Source organism: Pituophis catenifer, unplaced genomic scaffold (assembly GCF_029215685.1).
Source record: "Pituophis catenifer annectens isolate HBS135680 unplaced genomic scaffold, rPitCat1.0.hap2 SCAF_2, whole genome shotgun sequence".
Taxonomy (NCBI): Eukaryota; Metazoa; Chordata; class Lepidosauria; order Squamata; family Colubridae; genus Pituophis; species Pituophis catenifer.
In genome coordinates, this window is record NW_027256882.1 from 196,761,298 (window position 1) to 196,782,017 (window position 20,720).

Sequence of the window (20,720 nt, forward strand, 5' to 3'; positions counted from 1 at the left end):
TTCCCACAATATAATCTTATGTTTTTAAAGAAACCAGTATGTACAAAGTACCATGTAAACTAATATATTCCAGTGCGTTTTTAATTATTAGAAGAGGCAGAAATATGCAATAGTACTTTCAAGGTTTCTTTACATTCTTTGGTCAACTTCCTACTTAAGACAAAATAGCAATCTGAGCATCAAAGCAAGAAATGATTAAATACTTAAATAATCATTTGGCTCAATACTTTGTCTGAAATATACTCGCAGAAAACAAGCTAAGATAAAAACATCCTTAGGAATAAGAAGGACTGACATGAAGCAAATTGACCAATTTGGCTTCTGTCATATAGGCTATTATGTGAGCACCTAAACAAAATCTCAACATTTCACATTTTGTAATAAGGAAGAATGTGTGTGTGTGTCAGAGTTAAAATGTTCTTTGTGTTTTCTAAACTTGGTTTTCTTATTGCAGATATTTCATTATCAGTCTAGATAACATCATCAGAGCTAAGGCATGAAGTGAGTTTAGGGGGCTGTTGATAATACTAAATATATTACCAGCTTCATGTTATGTGAGTATTGTTTTGTACCAATTGCTGCTATAATTGAGTCTATCTACTCTACTGCTAGCCATCCTCCTTTTCACTTTCCTTCTATTCTTTTCCAGCATTTTGGGCTTCATAAGAGATTAGGGTTTTTGCATGATGTGCTTTGAGAGACTAGGGTTTTTGTGTACAGTACTTTGAGCCTGGTCATTTGTGCCTCAAGTGAGAACTATGATCGTTTGTTTGTTTGTGCTCTCCAACATATTCTCTCCAACACCAAGAGTCAATAGTCTGTATGCTGCTGCTTCTAGTACTTACTTGATCTAAAATGTCTATAGTATTGGTGATGTTACCTAGCCTGGTAATGACATGTCTGAAGAAAAAAACCAAGTTCACAGTACACCAAAAATTCCAAATGTGCCTAAATGGCTCTGAAGAGTCCCCTCCTCCTGGCATATATATGCGTATGTTACAAAATAAAGGAAAAATAAAAAATGCTTCATTGAGAGCATTGCTTAATTCAAAATGATGGTCACGTTTATTCTGCAATAATGTTTTTCTTTTCATAAAAATGTTACTACAGGAAGTCCTCAAATTACAATGACAATTGGACCCAAATTTCTGTTGCTAAACAATATGGTCATAAAGCATGATCCCATTGCTTAGCAACAGCAGTCCCTGCACTCCCAACTGCTGTTGTTAAGAAAGGTCTCTATGTCCTTAAGTGAGCCCCTCCTTGCAACTAAAATCAGTGAGGAAGTTGCATGTCTCAGGTGCTTTGCAGGCAGGCTATGGATTGCAAGTTGCTGTGGAGGCACAGACAGAGCATAGCAAGACTTGAGGGTGGCGTAGGCAGACACAAGCACACCACTTGGGGCATCCAAAACTGCTCATACCACCACATTCTGCATCAGCTGCAATTCCCAGATACTCTTCAAGGGTAGCCCCATGTAGAGTACATTGCAATAGTCAATACAGGAGAAAAGCAGGGCTTGAGTGATGAAAAAAGGGCCTCCTGATCCAGAAAAGCACATAAAACTATTACTGCCCATGGATAATGAAACGTGTTCTAATTACCAAACCTAATTCTATGCATTAAGCAATTACTTAAAATAATTCATAATCTGTCCAAAGCAACATCAATATATTTGATTCTACACAAATTTCCCTTTTGTAGCTTGGCAAAGAATCATATTATTTGCAGACCTTGTGGGCCAAGTCTGAATAGCATATAATTCCCTTGGTCTATAACTCAAGATCAAAACAAGCAGATAAAGAATCGAATTTTAAATTTAAAATCATATATTATGAAATCAGGAATCAACAATCAAAATACAAAAACCTAATTCATTGGAACAGACATAATAAGTAACTATTTGAAAACAGGAAACAGGGCCATTTAACTATCTGGAAAAGGATAATATTCCAGAAGAGTGAGGTAGTAATAATCTCTAATCAAGGAGGCACAAAGAAAGCCTACCTTATATCTTATCAGAAGAAGGCAGTCCCACATATATCTTTGTCCATGATGAATTTAAAATTGACAACCTGGACTTTAAAATGCACCTGGAAGTCAACTAATAGTAGTAGCCAGTGCTTCTCTCAAAGTAGAACTGCCACATGAGATACATCCATAACTACTTGAGTTGCTGCATTCTGGGCCAGACGTACTTCCAAATGCTTATATTCAGGGATTGGAATGGCTTTAACTAAATAGAGCAAACATGGAGCATTTCATTTATATTTGAATCCCACTTATCTATTTTAGAAAGTATTACTATACTTACTTGAGTTGTAGTACTTGGTCCTCCATCAAAGAAATAAGAGGGGAAATTACTATACCGGTACCTCCAGTGCACACAGGTGGAAACTGAAAGCATAGGCTCTTTCCATATCCTTAAAAAAAGAATACATTTTAAACATAAAACCAAAGAACATATCAGTTTTTCCTATACACAGCTTCCAAAGTTGCTATAAATGTGTGGGTGAGAGAGATTTGAGTTACTGGACTACAGGTAGTCCTCGACTTACAACAGTTTGTTTAGTGACCACTTGAAGTTACAACAGCACTGAAAAATGTGACATGACCATTTTTCCCACTTATGATCTTTGCAACGTTCCCATGGTCATGTGATCAAAATTTGGGTGGTGGCAACCGGATCATACTTATGACAGTTGTAGTGTCCCATGGTCATGTGATCAAAATTTGGGTGGTGGCAACCGGATCATACTTATGACAGTTGCAGTGTCCCAGGGTCATGTGATCAGCTTTTGCGACTTTCTGACAAGCAAAGTTAATGGGGAAGTGAAATTCACTTAACAACTGTATTACTAACTTAACAACTGCAGTGATTCACTTAACAACTGCAGCAAGAAAAATAATAAAATGGGACAAAACTCACTTAACAAATTTCTCACTTAGCAACATAAATTTTGGGCTCAATTATGGTTGTAAGTCAAGGACTACCTGTACTAAAACCCTTTGCAAATGCTGAAAAAATGCAAGTTGCCTTTCAGATTTAAACTTTGCAGAAAAGAAAACCAAACAAGGTCAAGATTGGTATCCAACTTAATAATCAACCCATGAAAATGAGTAATGTAATTTGGAAAGACAGCATGTGTTATTCAAGCCAACATGCAGTCATGCATGTATACAACATAAACAATTATCCTCCCTTCTGAAGGGAATTTAACAGTGAGAAACAATAACAATAAGAATGCCTTGAATGATACGACCTGTTCTTAGTACAAAAGTTGAATAATACTAATCCAAATATTCCCAAGTAAATAAAGAATTCTTAGGATATATGGGGTAGTATTTTTTAATTTTTTAAAATACTTTTTTGATTTTTTATGTATATTTGTTGGTTTTAACAGTCGCTTGGTCAATTATCGTTGTGAGCCGCCCTGAGTCCTCGGAGATAGGGCGGCATACAAATTTTATAAAATAAATAAATATATATATATATATAAGGTAAATCTGAAATTTAGAACTAATAAGCATAATAATCCTAATGATTTGTAAGACACATTCCTTGCCTATCTGAAATTAAAGCAAGGGAGCAAGAGAGAACATGCATAACCTAATCCTTCAATTGCCATTTGCAGTTCTAATTACTCATCTTAATAGTCTAAGGTTCTGATATTTCTCCCCCCCAAAAAAACCTGAAATGCCCTTGCCCTTGCTTGTTGTTGCTAAAACTAGGATTAGGAATGATGCTATACAAACACCACAGAGTTAGGTGTCATGTAGTTTATTGAGTCCAAAGTCCTCCTCAGTTCAGGAATCCAAATTTAAGTATTGTTAATAGATGGATAGCAAGCTTTACTTGAACACAAATAACGAAGGCAACACACCGCCTTTTAAAAAAAAGTTATAGATTTTTTTCTGTGAGATGCAAACTCTTACTATTTTCACTCTGATACATTCTGGGAGATTCTAGGGAGTGGCTTTCCTTACTCGTCTCCTATTAAAACGGGTTGGGCTGCCTCGTCTTTCTGAAAAGTGCTCCTTCCTGGAAAATTGCCACTTCACTGTAGTCCATCACACCAGCTCCCTTTCCATAAATACTATCTCTCACATCCTTCAGACGTACTTTAATATGCCTATATGTGTCTTTCTCAATGATAATAGCCAGTTTCAGCCTTTCCTCCAATGACTCATCCTCACTATCCTAATTTGCATCTATTCCAGTTTGATTTTTTTCAATTGGACACATTTGGACACATAACTTCCATGATTTCAGAACTACAGTATATTTCAAATGATAACAAAACAACAAAAATAGTTTTTCCTCCTCCTTTGACTACACAATCTAGCCTGAGAGGTAGGTTGGGCTGAAATATAATGCTACATTTGTACAACATACTCTAATGTGTTTACAAAATTAACCACTTTCTGAGTTCAGACAACACATGAAGCTACAGAAATATTATCTATGTTAACACTGATTAAGCCCGGGAAGTTGTGTAAACGCATCATTTTATGTCTTTACTTGACCTGATTACATGTGTTGTGTGATAGACCCAGTCACTCAGTGAGTTTCCATGGCTAAAGGTCAAACTGAGATTTTAATCTCCCTGTTCCTAGGTCAATATTTTAAATGTTACACTACACTAACTCCTTGGTTAGGCAGATATAGCAGGCATAAGAAATCTCCATCCTGCCATGTTGGCCCTCTAGCCCTTAAGATCTCACTTGAGACAAAAACTCAAATCTTCCAACATCACAACAGTATCACTTGCCAAACTACCTAGAACTTATCTTGGCTGTTCCATGCTTTGTCTGCAGTCAGAAGCCTGGAACATTTAAGTGATAACACTTCAAATACCCACAAATTCTCTAATAAAGTAGAGTGTCTAGGGCAGTTAAAGATGTTCTATCCAGAGTAAAGAAAGAACTGGGAGAAGAAAGAAGTTCACAGAACTTTGTACCTTGGCAAGATCCTCTCATGCCCCAAAAGTACATTTCTTCCTATTAAAGTTTGTACAATGTTTATTTCTTATTGCAATTTCTTGTTTTTAGAAAGGCTAACTGAGTATTTTTATTTATTATTTATTTATTTTATTAAATTTATATGCTGCCCTTCTCCTGTAGGACGCAGGGCGGCGCACAGAATAAAAACATGTAACAATAAGAAATCCTAAAAACAGCCAATATAAAACCTCAAACAGAATAAAATCTTTTAGTGTGTATAAAGGGAGAGCAGTGAAGATCAGCCAATATTTCTTCAATATTAATCTACCACCAATCAAATTTATTACTCTGACTGTCTTTTATTTTTATTTTTTACTATTATTATTGATTTAATGCTTTTATCTGCTTGTCTTTGACCATAATAAAGATTGATTTTTTCCTGGCAATGAAAGGAACTTTATCTTATGCTTATGTTCCAAACCATTTTATTGTACCTAGCAGCATACCCAATGAAAATATTCCTGCAGTTCCTTTTCTATGGGGAAAAACACCTGATACAACTACATCTGGTAACATTATCAGCAAATCACGTTTTATGAAGTTTTTAAGAAACATTTAAATAATATTCCAAGAGAAATCTATATAACTCACCAGTTGCCATAACAACTAGATTATCTTTTCTTTCTTGCAACACTGAGGAGATCACTTTCCACTGGACCCTTGAAATTAAGAAAAAAAAACTATAATAAAAATGTTCTATTTCAGCTGTAACACCTGACAAAAGCTGAATCACATAACAGGAGATTGCAAATAGAGATGCTTCTTTTAGCGATCTATTGTTGATTTCCTTTTCCACATACAGGTAATCCTCACTTACTGGCTTTTCATTCAGTGACTGTTCAGTTACAATGGTGTTAAAAAATAACACCATTGACTGTACCTCAGTCACGTAATCACCATTGCAGTCAGTATGTGTTGTTGTATGCCTGACCTGTTTTTTTCTCTCTCTTTCCCCTTGTAGAACAGAGAGATTGGAGAGAAAAGGATTGCAAGAAAGTAAGTGGTTTTCTCTTCTACACATCAAGAACAAAGCAATCAGGCCAGCATCATGTTACACAACGACCTTACAGAACTCTCTTGAAATCTAAAAGAAGTCTGTGAAAGCTTTTGAAATCACCACATAGTGGAGAGATTGGAAAAAAGTTTTAAAACAGTACTTTTGTAGAGCGCCTGTGGCTCCCAGCCCCGAGCTGCAGCGTGATTGCATTGCTTCAATGGGTACAAGATAATAAGCAGGCACTTGAGCATTCCAAAGGGCTGGAAGTGGTCAGGAAGCAAACAAAGATCAAAAGTGTGAAACTGAATACTTTTGTCTGTTTCCAGCAGCAAATCACTGTCGGGTCATGTGCTAAGTGATTTCCCACTTAGTGACTGCTTTGCTTAGCAGTTCCAATTAAGTGAGGACTACTGTATATATTCTAAATATGAATATATTTTCTTTTATGCCATGCAATTTATACATCTGCTGAAGACTCAACATCTTTGAGGCAAAATCCCCATATATTTTATTTAGAAGAAAGACATGTTTATCATTTTCTCTTTAAAATGAGAGGTGCATCTTAAATAAACTGAGAATAAACTAAGAAAGGAGGCAGATACAATTTTCTAGTTTTTCTTTATGAAAGAGATTATCTTAAATTCACAGTTTTCTTCTTTTTGGAACAGTCTTTTAGCCTATTTTTTTTAAAAAAAAAACAATACAACTTACAGTTTAAAACTTGAATGACCAAAATACTTCTTGAGACAAGCAATTTGTTTACTGCTGGGTTTAGGTAAGTTGGAATCTTTGGAGAAAACAACAAAAATATTGAGATAGAAAAAATACAAAAAAAAAAAAGATAGCTATAAAAAACAATTCATGTAATTGATTTTAAGAATTATTATTATTTAAGAATACTAGATACTTATAATGCAAGAATATAAAATTTAAAAATTTTAAATTCTTTCCTCAGAAAGTCAACATACATGCTTAATTTTCCCACTGAGAACATGAAATTTTAAACTGGTTTAACTTGAATGCATCAAGCCCATAACTTGCTTAAAAAATTATGAGCAAGCTCAGATCTGAAGAAGCTTCTTGGATGAGAAGAATATAATAGAATTCTTTATTGGCCAAGTGTGATTGGACACACAAGGAATTTGTCTTGGTGCATATGCTCTCAGTGTACATAAAAGAAAAAATACATTCGTCAAGAATCATAAGGTATGACACTTAATGATAGTCATAAGGTACAAATAAGCAATCAAATCATATTAGGAAACAGTCAATATAAATCGTAAGGATACCAGCAACAAGGTTACAGTCATACAGTCATAAGTGGGAGGAGATGGGTGATAAGAACGATGAGAAGTTTAATAGTAGTGCAGACTTAGTAAATAGTTTGACAGTGTTGAGGGAATTATTTGTTTAGCAGAGTGATGGCGTTCGGGAAAAAACGAAAAAAGCGAAAGGTCTTCAAAGAAAATCCAGAAAGTCCAGTTGTCTCTTGAAAAAAAGCACCTTTGCGACATACTTGAGAGGATCTTTAAAGATATACTTATTCATCTGTACCCATATATGTGAACATAAAAGTACACTCTAATGTGCTGATATGGAAATTTGGATCACAATTTAATATTTACCCCAACTTTCCTCTTCCTCCTCAATGCCCTCTTCTCCTTCATCCTCGGCAACATGGTCACTTTGCTTCTCTAAACTCCCCTGGTTAGAATTCAACTTGCTCTTGTCTGTGTCTTCTAAAGATTGGAGCTGAGAAAATAAGTTAACATACTTTGCATCTTCTAATCTAAAAGAATCAGGGCTAGACAAAAGTTATTTTTATTTTTAATACAAAGAGATCTTAACTACATTAGCCATTCAAGATAAGGTTACTTTATGAATATAATTTGTTAAGATCTCATAGCTCCCATAGGTTTTCCATATTACTGTTAAAAGCATGGAAGAGTGAGCGGCAAAGCTACACATTAATCCCTCTTGATTGAAAGGCATTTTATGTCAGGCATTTACTAAAAACAATATTAATACCTATTTTTATTAAATCTCATGAACAGTGTTAGCTTATTATAACTAGTCCAGTTTTTATTTCTAACATGCAAGTCTGCTCCCCAGCTTTTTTCCTCTTGGGCCTTCTCTGCTGTGGCCCCTGCTTTATGGAACATTCTACCTTCTGAAGTGAGGTCAGCTCCATCCCTTCAATAAACAAACCCCTTAACACCTGATTAGGATGCTTTCATTGTTGTTAATATCAATTCTCTCCTGTGCTGATGGCTTATATTTTTTAATAATGACTTTTATATTTTAATAATGATTGTTTATACATATTTACATATGGCATGGGACCAGGTTACCTGAGAAACTGTCTCATTCCAATGGGATTGGCCCACCCCTCTCATGCTAGCAGATGGGGCATGCCGCAGACTGCATCAGACAAGGAATTCAAGAGCCTTTTCTGCTGTGGTTCCCACCCTCTGGAACACTTTTGGCCTTCTGGAAGGGCTTGAAAACCTGGTTCTGCTAATTGGCCTGATGGGGGCAGGTCATGCCAGAGGTAGTTAATGGACTAAGATAATTCTCCACCTCCATCCTGTGAGCATTTTCCCTCCCTTTCCAACTTTGATTATTTTTAATCTATGTTAATATTAATATTTATTATTTTAATTTTCTTGTGTTTACTTGGTTGTAAGGTGCCTATACGAGATAGATGCCATGTAACTTTAATACAAAATAAATAAAATTCATTGTTTTATTTCATTGTTGTATGCCACCCAGAGTCATTTTTGTGAGCTTGCTGACTATATAAATTTGATAATAAATAAATAAATAAATAAATAAATAAATAAATAAATAAATAGCAAGAAGGAAGGAAGGAAGGAAGGAAGGAAGGAAGGAAGGAAGGAAGGAAGGAAGGAAGGAAGTTACCTTAAGCATTTCCATTTCAAGTTCATAATCACTTTCCATGGTGGCACCATGATCATCTTCTATAGGTTGTAAATCCTAAACAGAACAGTTCAAATTGTTTTTTTCTTTCGTTTTAATTCCAATGCTCTGTTCCTTAGCTTTTCAGTGGAAAAAAACTAACAAGTAATCTGAGTTTACCTTCTAACCTATATAAACTATTAACATTTCTATGCATAATAAAAATGTATAAAATGTATAAAACTACATTAATATTTGTGGGCCAAGAAAGTTTCTGCTTTGCAGATGAGCAATTTAAAAAACATAGGATTACAAAGCCCATCTGATCCTACCACAACATTCTTAGGATAAGAGAAACAACTTGTTTCTTCATTGTTGGAACAAACTGACTTTCTCTAGACTTTATATCAATGTCATTTGGCAATCCTAACATACAATATTTTCTTAGCTGTTATATCACAGCCAAAATCTGGAAAAAGACCAGATGGTTGATCAATTAAACATCACATCTTTTCTCAAAAGGCAATTACCTATATTTACCTCAGGCATACCAGCTGCTTCAAGTCGCATTTCTTCCTCAGCCTGACGTTCCATCATTTGAAGTTCATATTCAGTTATGTCTAGTGACATTGAGAATTCGTTTTCTGTAGATTTTTTAAAGATTGTGTCTGAAGCATCCACTGTATGCTCTTTCTTACCAAGTTCTTCTTCATTTTTTATATGGGGGTTTTGAACACCGGCTGTTTTGTCGTCAATATTATGATCTGACTTACAAATGATCTTGGAAGTCAATTTAGATACTCCATCGGCAGCCTCTTCCAGCTCCATTTGGCAATTAGATTTAATAAGTAATATGTCCCTTAGAGCTTTAATATTTTTTGAAATATCAGCCAATATTTCTGTTGCACTATGGAAAAAATATGAAATAGGTTTTTTTATCTACACCCCAACTTTCTACTTATACAAATACTCAAGATGGCTTACAACACTCAAAAGAATACAAGTTAAAAATTAAAATTAATGGAATTAAAGCTCAAATAATGATAATTTGATGAACAAGGTATGTATTTATAATAACTTCTTTTTGTCTTTTCTAAACCACTGTCCAATTGACTTCATTGGATGACCTCTAGTTCATCCATCCTTTTAAAAGGAAAAAAAACTTTCCCATCCACTTTCTCCATTCAATACATGATACTATACTGTACATTCATATCCATTAGGTTGTCTTTTCTAAGCAGAGGCTCAAAGCTCTTCACATTTTCTGATCACATTTATTTTGCTCTTTCATTTTTCCAATTCCATTATGTTCTTTTTCAACCCAGAATTGAACTCTGTATTTTAGATATAGACATACACACAGATTTGTATAAGAATATTATAACATTGGAGTTTTCATCTCAACACATTTCCTAATTATTCCTAACGCAAAATTGTCTTTTTCACAGCTACCATAATCCAAGTTGTTATTTCCACTGAACCCAAGATCCCGCTTTTGGGTAGTTTCAGATGGTTCAGTTCTCAAGTGTATATGTGAAATTGGGGCAGGAGTTGTCTTAATATGCATCTTCATTCTTACTTAAACTGAACACCAATTATTTGTTTGTTCATTCACCCAGTTTAAAACAATAATTTAAATTTTTTATCCCAGAAGATTTGGTGAAAACCTTTATATTTATTTATTTTATTTATTTATTTTATTAAACTTGTATGCCGGCCTCTCTCCCAAAGGACTCAGGGCGGCTCACAACAATAGAAAAAACACATAAAATTCAGTATTCAAATATAAAAACCAATAAAATCTCCTTTAAAAAACCCCTTCAGTCCAATTCGACCAGGCCAAATAACCATGTTTTGAGGTCACGGCGGAAAGAGCGAAGGTCAGGGGCCATCCGGAACCCCAGGGGGAGTTGATTCCACAGAGTAGGCGCGCCCACAGAGAAGGCCCGCTCCCTGGGAGTCGTCAGCCGACACTGTCTGGCTGACGGGACCCCAAGGAGGCCCTCCCTGTGAGAGCGCACCGGGTGATGGGGAGCTGTTGCTGGCTGCAGATGGTCCACCAGGTACCTCGGGCCTAAGCCATGTAGGGCTTTATAGGTAATTACCAGCACCTTGAATCTCATCCGGAGGGCAACCGGTAGCCAATGCAGGTCCCGCAGGAGAGGTGTAACATGAGAATGTCGGGACACTCCCATCACTACCCACGCAGCCGCATTCTGCACCAGCTGAAGCCTCCGGGTGGTCTTCAAGGGCAGCCCCATGTAGAGAGCATTGCAGTAGTCGATCCGGGAGGTGATGAGCGCATGAGTGACTGTGCGCAGGTCATCACGGTCCAGGTAGGGGCGCAACTGGCGCACCAGACGAATCTGAGCAAATGCCTCCCTGGTCACGGTCGTAACATGGTCGTCCAGAGTTAACTGTGAATCCAGGAGGACGCCTAGATTGCACGCCCTTTCTACAGGGGGCAACACCTCACCCCCTATAGCCAACGATGGAATATTCTCCTGGAACCGCGATGCCGGTATCCACAGCCACTCTGTCTTGGCAGGGTTGAGCTGAAGCCTGTTCCTCCCCAACCAGAGCCACACCGCTTCCAGGCACCGGGACATCACGTCGAGGGCATCACTGGGCTGATTCGGGGTGGATATAAAAAGTTGGGTATCATCAGCATACTGATGATACCCCACCCCGAAACCCCAGATGATCTCCCCCAGTGGCTTCATATAGATGTTGAACAGAAGGGGAGGACCGACCCCTGAGGGATCCCACACATGAGGGGCCTCGGGGCCAACCTCTGTCCCCCCCCAACACCGCTTGCGAACGCCCAGAGAGGTAGGAGGAGAACCACCGTAAAACACTCCCACTCCCAACCCCTCAAGGCGCCGCAGCAGGATACCATGGTTGATGGTATTAAAAGCCGCCGAGAGATCTAATAGGACCAGGACAGAGGAATAACCCTTGTCCCGAGCCCTCCAGAGATCATCCACCAGCTGGATCCAGGCTAGGCTTCTTGAGGAGGGGTCTCACCACCGCCTCCTTCAAGGCGGCCGGGAAATTCACCTCACCCAAAGAGGCAGTTATCACTGCCTGGATCCAGCCACGTGTGACCTCCTGAGCCAAATAAATGAGCCAGGAGGGACACGGGTCCAGCACACATGTGATGGTACTCAGCTTCCCCATGATCCTGTCCACTTCCTCGGGAATAACAGGATCAAACTCATCCCAAATCAGGTCTGTAACCATCTCCACCTCAGTCACTTTGGTTCAAGAGAATGGACTTGCTCACTGAAAGTCAAGAGTTCATACTATTACTTCACTCACCTCAATCTTAGTCTTTAAAGCAAGAGATCACATTAACTCCTATTTTTGTTTACTTTGTTTGCTGGTCTCTGTTGTAACCCCAAATCAGAAAGCAAGCAAATGGACCAAATCTTCACAAACTGACTACTTCCCTCAAATAAATACCACTGTTCCCATTCACTCGAGTTTCAACTAATTGTAAAAGAGTACAAACTGCAGGACTAGGAGTTTAAGAGAATTGGGTGGCTGGAAGTACAATAGAATATAGTATGAAACAAGGCTTATACATTTATTTATTATTTCTATAGCCGCCCATATCACTGGATAACTTTAGGTGGCTTACAATTCTAAAACAATACTGTAAAATATTTCAAACCAATAAAACAGTACAAATTAGATATACAGCAGACAAAGTAATTATTCAATTTAACAGTAAAACTAAGAGGTGGGGGCCCTTAACATATTCAGAGCCCCAGCCTCAAGTAAAGTTCCTGTCCAAGCAAAGGCGTCACTACAAACATGGAAACTCTGTACACTATTCTTTCAGTTATACCCACTGAAATAATAGTTCTTTTACTGCAAGAATCTACTGAATTAAATATTCATATTGATTTAAACCAATAGATTAAAATAAACAGTATCTTACCTTTGAATATGTATAGATTGGTGAAAAGTAGCAGGAACACAATGAGCCAAATCTAGCACCTCCTTGGACAAAGATGTCAATTCATTTTTAATTTCATTCGGCAGCAACTTTCCATCTGTTTAAAAAAGGCAGAAATTTTATTAACTACTATGTCATCTGGGTTTTAAATATTGAAAAGGCACTTATAATTAAGGAATTAAATCAGTCCACTTGTCTTTAAATTTTGATCTGACTCCCTAAATTCAAGTTAATTAATGGATTGCTAAATGGGATTATACAACCTTTGGATTTTTAGGGAGGGATTTCTATCATGTTTTCTGCAGATGTTAATTACCTTTGAACTCTATTCACCAACATCTGCTCTGTTTATTCATTAGTACAGTCATAATGAGAGCCAGTTTGATATAGTGGTTAAGGCATCAGGCTAGAAACCAGGAGACTGAGTTCTAGGCCCACCACAGGCAGGAAGCCAGTTGGCTGACCTTTGGCTAGTCACTTTCTCTCAAGTCTAAGAAGGAAGCAATGGCAAATCACATCTACAAAATCTTGCCAAGAAAACTGCAGGGACTTGTCCAGGCAATCTTTGAGAATTGGATACAATTGAATGGAAGACAAAAATAAAATAGTCATAATAACCTCTGTGATGGATTACTGCATTACTCAGAAAACCCAGTTAGCCAGGATCATATAAAACAAGATGCAAAACACCATGTTATCCACTGAACTCCAAATTTAAAAATGTATGTGGTCTCAAAGTCACAAGAGGATCACGTCTTGAAAGATTTATGCATTCTCATATGCCTGTAACATTTTTGCCATACTTTAATTTTCAAAAAGTTTATTTTTGTCATCTGAATCAATTCATGATAGGATGAAGGGTTATGGTTGTGGACAGTAATCTACCCTATCTAGAGCTGAGAAAGAATGACTGATCCAATATTAACTAGCCAATTTCTAATGCTTAAGAGAGGGAAAGAATCTGAATTTCTCCACTCCTAGTTCAGCACAATAATGTGCTGAATAACCTACATAATGTGGCCTTCAATAGTGTGTGCATATAAAAAACTGATTTGTGTATGTGTACATGCATGTATGCCTCCATCCCCATAGTACTGTGAAATTGTGCCTCCTGTATGAAAAAGTTGCTGTTCTCTGATTTAGCTCACCTGTTTTTAAACAAATATGCATCTGCTTATCATTACTCAAATTTATTAGGTTTTGGTAAATAAGGAAGCCCACCTATAAAAACAAGAAAAGAAAAAGAATAGTTTTTAATGTAGAGGCAATAAGAACACCCTCCTTTCAACTTAAAAAAATTAAGGCAATCTTTTCTAATCTCAGATGTGCTGTGACCTGAGTTCCCAAATTCCCAACAAAAATGGCTGAAATCTGGGAGCTATGGTCCCAACATTTAGGCAGTGTACCAAACTGGGGAATCTGAGGTCATCAATCCTGATTATTTAGAAGGAAGACAACACATCCTCAAAGTTATAAACACAGAAAAAAAATAAGTACCTATACACAGCAGAGAATCAGCATAAAATGGCACAAACATGGGCTTTCTAGGAAAGGCATGACAAACTAGCAAAAAGCAGAGCCAACGACTACTGCAAAGACCAAGGAACCGGTGAGTAGACTGGTTCCTTGGAACCTCTCTGGTTAAGAAGAGGATAGGAGATCACCTACATGTGCTCGGGACAGCTGCTTCTCATAGGTTTAAGAAGGTGACACCAGACGACGACAAGACTAACCATGGCAAAGACTTTTAAAGGACAAACCTCACTTTCTAAACAGTTCTGGAAATTGCTCATTAACTACTAAAATATTAGTGCAACAATTTTGACTTTGGAGCAACAATTTTGACAACACGAGGCGAGTCTGCCTTCAGTCCTGAATGAAAGAAAATTTTAATCATAAAAATTTAAAGAATTTGAAGTAAAGAACAAGAAACTAAATAAGATTTTAAACTTAGAAAGCTATGGCATTTTGTCTAATAGAACAGTGACATTTTGTCTAATGGAAATTAAATTAGCCATTGCCTATATATATCACATTCTACCTTCGTTCATGTGTTATAATTAAACCCCATTTGATCCAAAATAAGCAAGCCTGGACCTTAAACCATTTGCTTAAAACCCCAGGTTTTTCTTGTTCTGGTAACTATACATTACTGGTTCAAACAGATTCTGCAATTATTTGCCTAGTAAATATGGAAAACTAAGCAGATTATACATATAATCAAAGGCCTTTTTCCATATCTTAGTTTATATTGCTTAACGCATTGTAAGCCGCCCTGAGTCTCCGGAGAAGGGCGGCATATAAATCAAATTTAAAAAAATAATAATAACAACATTGAGATGTAATAAAGTAAGTAGGCCAAAGCAAGGTTTTCAAATTTAATGTAACCTAGAAAAATACAAGCTGCTTTGTACATACATATGCATCTGTAGCTGCATACAGCTTTTGCTCCTCAGTTAATGGAAAGCATTCCCAGTTACCACAGCGGACCAATTTGTCTTTCACAAGCTGTTTGTGGAATAGGTGTTTGACAAGGCCATTTAAACTCCATATCTCCTTACATTTTAGCTAAAAATGAGATTGCAACAGTAAAGCATAAATTACTTCTGAAACATAGTAATACTGACCCATTTCTAATAAAACTGACAAAATAAGACAATTTTATTGGTAAATGTAAGTCTATATTCAGAGCACACAATAAGTCTTTAAGCCATTTTTATTCTGCTAAATGGTTACAGTAACAGCTTCCATAATAAGGTTGGCACCAAGAAATCCATTAGTAGTACCAAACAAAGGTCCACCGATATGTGACATACCTCTAAATTCGGTAACATACAGTATAAATGTAACTTTCAAAAAACAATCATGTTGAGAACCTAAATCTAGGCATATCTTTTTTGAGATTTAATTTGGTGGAACATACAAGACATTTGTTACAAATTCAAATTATCTTACCATTCAAAATTCATAAAACATATTATAGAAATAAAAAATAAGGAATGCAATATTCAGTTTGAAAATTAATCAATGTTGTGTGCCAGAGTAAATCCAGGGAATCTTACCATGGGATATTTAGTTCCCTATTCTCTTATATTACTACCATTTTACAGTGTATTTTTCTGATTAACAAGCATTTGCTGTCTTGTGTAACTGACTAGCTATTTTGCATTGTCCTCACACTCAAGTTTCTAGAATCCAGACATTCAAGTTTCTGGATTCTGTAATCTCCCAGGATTTGAAATGGAACCTAACATTAGAACCATCATGAAAAAAGCACAATAAAGAATGTCCAGGACAGGTTACAGACTTCAATGGATAGTTAGGACTGCAGAGAAAAAACAATTCAACCAGCCTTGCCTTCCATTGAGGACCTGTATACTGCATGAGTCAGAAAGAGGGCTGAGAAAATATCTACCGACCCCTCACATTCTGGACATAAAACTATTTCAACTCCTCCCCTCGGACGTTTATTATTTATTTATTTATTTATTTATTTATTTATTTATTTATTTATTTATTTATTTATTTATTTATTTTTAAATTTGTATACCGCCCTTCTCCCTGAGGACTCAGGGCGGTGAACAGCCAAGTAAAAACATAAACTACAAACATTAAAATACAATTAAAAAGATATATATAAATTTGGCCCCATGATTAAAAACAATAACAGACAATTAAAAACATTTTAAAAAGTGTTAGGCCAGCCCGCCTTGCTGGAAAAAGAAGGTTTTAAGGACACGGCGGAAGGCACCTAGGTCTTGGATTCTCCTTATCTCTGGGGGCAGCTGATTCCAGAGGGTAGGTGCCCCCACAGAGAAGGCCCTTCCCCCTGGGGGTCACCAGCCTACATTGTTTGGCTGATGGCACCCCGAGGAGGCCCTCTCTGTGGGAGCGCACAGGTCAATGGGGGGCCGTCGGTAGCAGCAGGCGATCTCGAAGATAACTAGGTCCTATGCCATGGAGCGCTTTAAAGGTGATAACCAACACCTTGAAGCGCACCCGGAAGACCACTGGGAACCAGTGCAGCTCACGCAGGAGAGGTGTTGTATGGGAGCGCCATGCGGCTCCCATGACTACCCGCGCGGCCGCATTCTGGACCAGTTGGAGCCTCCGGGTACTCTTCAAGGGGAGCCTCATGTAGAGAGCGTTGCAGTAGTCCAGGCGAGAGGTGACGAGGCATGAGTGACTGTGCACAGGGAATCCCAATCAAGAAAGGGCCGTAACTGACAGAAGGTCCCCCTGGCTACAGCCGTCAGATGTTCCTCCAAGGACAGCTGCGTATCCAGGAGGACTCCCAGATTGTGCGCCCTCTCCGCGGGGGCCAAAGACTTGCCCCCGATAGTCAGTGATGGAGTCAACTGACTATATCGGGATGCCGGGAACCACAGCCACTCAATCTTGGAAGGGTTGAGCTTGAGCCTATTCCTCCCCATCCAGATCCGCACAGCCTCCAGGCACTGGGACATCACTTCAAGGGCATCGTTGGGGTGGCCTGGGGTGGAGATGTACAGCTGGGTGTCATCAGCGTACTGATGGTACTTCACCCCAAAGCCACGGATGATCTCGTCCAGCGGCTTCACATAAATGTTGAACAGAAGGGGCGAGAGGACCGACCCCTGAGGCATTCCACATATAAGAGGCCTCGAGGTCGACCTATAGGACCTATACTATAGGGCAGTGATAGCTAACCTTTTTGCCATCGCGTGCCAGGAGAGGGGGGGGCGGGGGAGAGTCGCACGCGCACATGCCCACGCGCATGTGTGCGCAACCCCCTCCCCCCTCCGCTCCTGGCACATGATGGCCTGGTAAGCCCGTTTTTCTTTCTTACCTGGTTCCATATCCTCTCTGTGTATCTGGGAACGGCGAAAACAGCCTTTCCCACTCCCTTGGAGGCCCTACGGAGGCTGAAAGGGCCCATTTCACAACTCCCGGAAGTGACATTTTTTGCTGTCCCCAGCCTCCAGAACCTCTCTAGGAGTCTCTAGGAGCCTCTCTAGGAGTTTGTAGGAGCCTCTCTAGGAGTCTCTGGAGGCTGGGGACAGGAAAAAACGTCACTTCCTGTCCCACCGGGAGTGGGGAAATGGGCCCTTTCAGCCTCCGTAGGGCCTCCAAAGGAGTGGGAAAGGCTGTTTTCGCCGTTCCCAGATACACAGAGAGGATCTGGAGCCAGGTAAGAAAGAAAAACGGGCCTTCCCCACCCCGCCCCCAGGCCCTCCAGAGGCAGGAAACAGCCTGTTGCCCACCTACTTCTGGTGGGCCCAGAAGGCCCGAAAATCAGTTGGCCGGCGCGCGCATGCGCCCCAGAGCTGAGCTGGCGTGCCCACTAATATGGCTCCGCGTGCCACCTGTTGCACGCGCCATAGGTTCGCCATCACGGCTATAGGGCATTGCATACCAAACAACTAGACACAGAGACAGCTTTTTCTCCTTTGCCACCATTCTGCTGAACACCTAATTCCCACAGCACTGTCTATGGATATATATCCATATAGTAGGGCTGTATTACAATTATTCTACTCATCTTTACTGCTACCTTCTCCTATAGGTAACTTATGACTATATTACTTTGTTATTTGTATGTACACTGACAGCTTATGCACTGGAGAGAAATTCCTTATGTGTACAATCACACTTGGTCAATTATTCTATTTCTGTTATTTTTATTTCTATTCTTCTAATTACCTTTTCATTAGCAAGGTCACCCAAATCCACAAGATTCTCCAGTTTGATTTCAAAATCTCGCATCAGCTTCCATTTATCCCCTTCAATACCAACTCCAGCTTTTCTAATAGTGTTATTTTCAAGCAACCTTTTCAGTCCCACAGGAAAACCTGAAGGGGATAAAATATGAGCACAAAATTTATTTATATACTGAATCTGGGCCTACTCCATATAATAAAAGGCTGCTTAGCAATTTAGAACCAAAATGGGAGAATCTTACAGCTTCTAGGGTAATTTTATATCGATCCTATTACTCAAGACTTTATAGCGCTAACCCACTCTTTCTCTCTGGAATCTGCTTTCTCTTCTGCTTTATTTAAGAATACATGTGATGCTTGTAAACAACTACTCATTCAGTATTTATTCATGTGCTAATAAGTGGTAGTTAGGTCTGGGCCTGAAGAGTTCTGGCCCTCACAATTTTCTTGTTCAGGAAAAGTAGTAAAACTTGATCGGAACAAGGCACAATAGTAAGACTATTTTCAAGCATATGGACATATAACTAGCTATCACATCTGTTGAATTCTAAAATTAAATAAAACCAAGGCAGGATATTGCTTGCTATAAAATAAATTCCAAAGTCAGATTTCCCTCCACTGTTTCTCTATGCCCTAGAAGCCTTCCAGGTTCAAGTGGTGGTAATGGCAGAAACCTTGAGTTGAGAAGGCAATATTTGTAGTGTGGCATGTTAAAAGCTTCTTCTGGGTTTCTTTAGCATTACTGTACTTAGGCCACTTCATATGTCCCTAAATGATTCAATTTCTTTGGGGAAGGGATAATTGACTCCATATTTTTTCAAACACCATGGGGACAATGTTCCTATATTCTGTAGATACAGCAGAAAACAGCTGAACATGTTTAAATTTTGTTTAAACACATTCAACGCTTTGGGGGGCAAATTTGAACAATGAAGGTTCAAGATTCTTTTTCATAAATATACAGCAGTATACTTCCAGGTCAATGAATCTGCAAATTAACATTATTTTTAGTTATTAATCCAATTTATATGGCTACTCATTTATCCACGAAAACTAGGTGGTTGATAAAAAGAGGGAGGGGGGAATCCCATTAAAACAAAACTGACACAAAATAGATCAAGGCCAATAAAATCTGCATTACCAAGAAATGTTGTGTCTGATCTCCCATCACTAACATTACAGCCCCAATTGCTGGGGGAATGCCCTTCACATTCTCTCAAAGGACCAATAGAACTGGTGTGCCTGGTTCTCACCAGTGGGGAGGGGAAGCTGTGACAAAGGGCAGGGACTATGTCAGAGAAGGCATGCTTCTGGAGGTATTGTTTCCCCAAGGGAACCCAGTGCATGCCTATCCCAGCAGAACTGAAGGAACAGGATGAAACTACCAGAAAAAGGTGATTTCACAAGAAGCCTGATTCAATGCCACCATGCAGGGCTTTAACTGTGACAACCAGTACCTTTATTATTTATTTATTAAATTTGTTTATTTATTAAATTTGTTTGCCGCCCATCTTGCCATAAGGCAACTCCAAACAGCTTACATTAAAAGCAATAAAACCACAAACAATAAAGATTTCTAATAACAATAAAATGTTAATTATAATTAAAAGATGGAGAGGGATGGAGCAGGATGCACAAGAGGGAAGGTGGGATTTTTCTATTGGTCCACCAACCATCTCCAGTGTGAAATTCCCCCGTTGGGGTGCCAATCCATCTGGCAGAGCCAGATCTTCAGGCCCTTAAGGAAGGTCAGGAGAGTAGGAATGGATCTCACCCCAGAGGGCAGGATTTTCCAAAGGGCAGGAGCAACAGCAGAGAAGGTTTTTCTCCTGGATCCCGCAAGCTGGAATTTCTTGACCAATAGGGTCCAGAGCATGCATGCTCTGCCAGCACAAACGGGGTGGGCCAGCCCCATTGTGGTGAGACAGTTCCTCAGGTAACATGGATCTATGCCATGCTGGGCTTTAAAGATGATAACTAATACTTTGAATTGCACGTAGAAGCAAACTGGCAACCAATATGGGCCACTCTAGGGGTCCCAAAGACTTCCCAAGTCGCCGCATTCTACATCAGTTGTAGAGCTTCCAAAAGCTTTTTTTTCATGCTGAACAGAACATAATAACTCTTCAAGTGTAGC

The 20,720-nt window shown here is 38.7% G+C and overlaps 1 protein-coding gene across 1 annotated transcript in view; it reads right to left on the reverse strand.

The window, feature by feature from the left end:
• WRN (WRN RecQ like helicase) overlaps positions 1-20,720 on the reverse strand; it is a 66,702-nt gene that overhangs the window by 38,767 nt on the left and 7,215 nt on the right. The window contains exons 5-14 of the mRNA XM_070935408.1: positions 18,567-18,715; positions 15,303-15,452; positions 14,033-14,105; positions 12,867-12,981; positions 9,461-9,827; positions 8,924-8,998; positions 7,627-7,753; positions 6,713-6,788; positions 5,596-5,663; positions 2,315-2,423 (exon numbers count right to left, since the gene is read on the reverse strand). Of these exons, the coding sequence (XP_070791509.1) occupies positions 2,315-2,423; positions 5,596-5,663; positions 6,713-6,788; positions 7,627-7,753; positions 8,924-8,998; positions 9,461-9,827; positions 12,867-12,981; positions 14,033-14,105; positions 15,303-15,452; positions 18,567-18,715 (1,309 nt within the window). The remainder of the gene's footprint in view (positions 1-2,314; positions 2,424-5,595; positions 5,664-6,712; positions 6,789-7,626; positions 7,754-8,923; positions 8,999-9,460; positions 9,828-12,866; positions 12,982-14,032; positions 14,106-15,302; positions 15,453-18,566; positions 18,716-20,720) is intronic.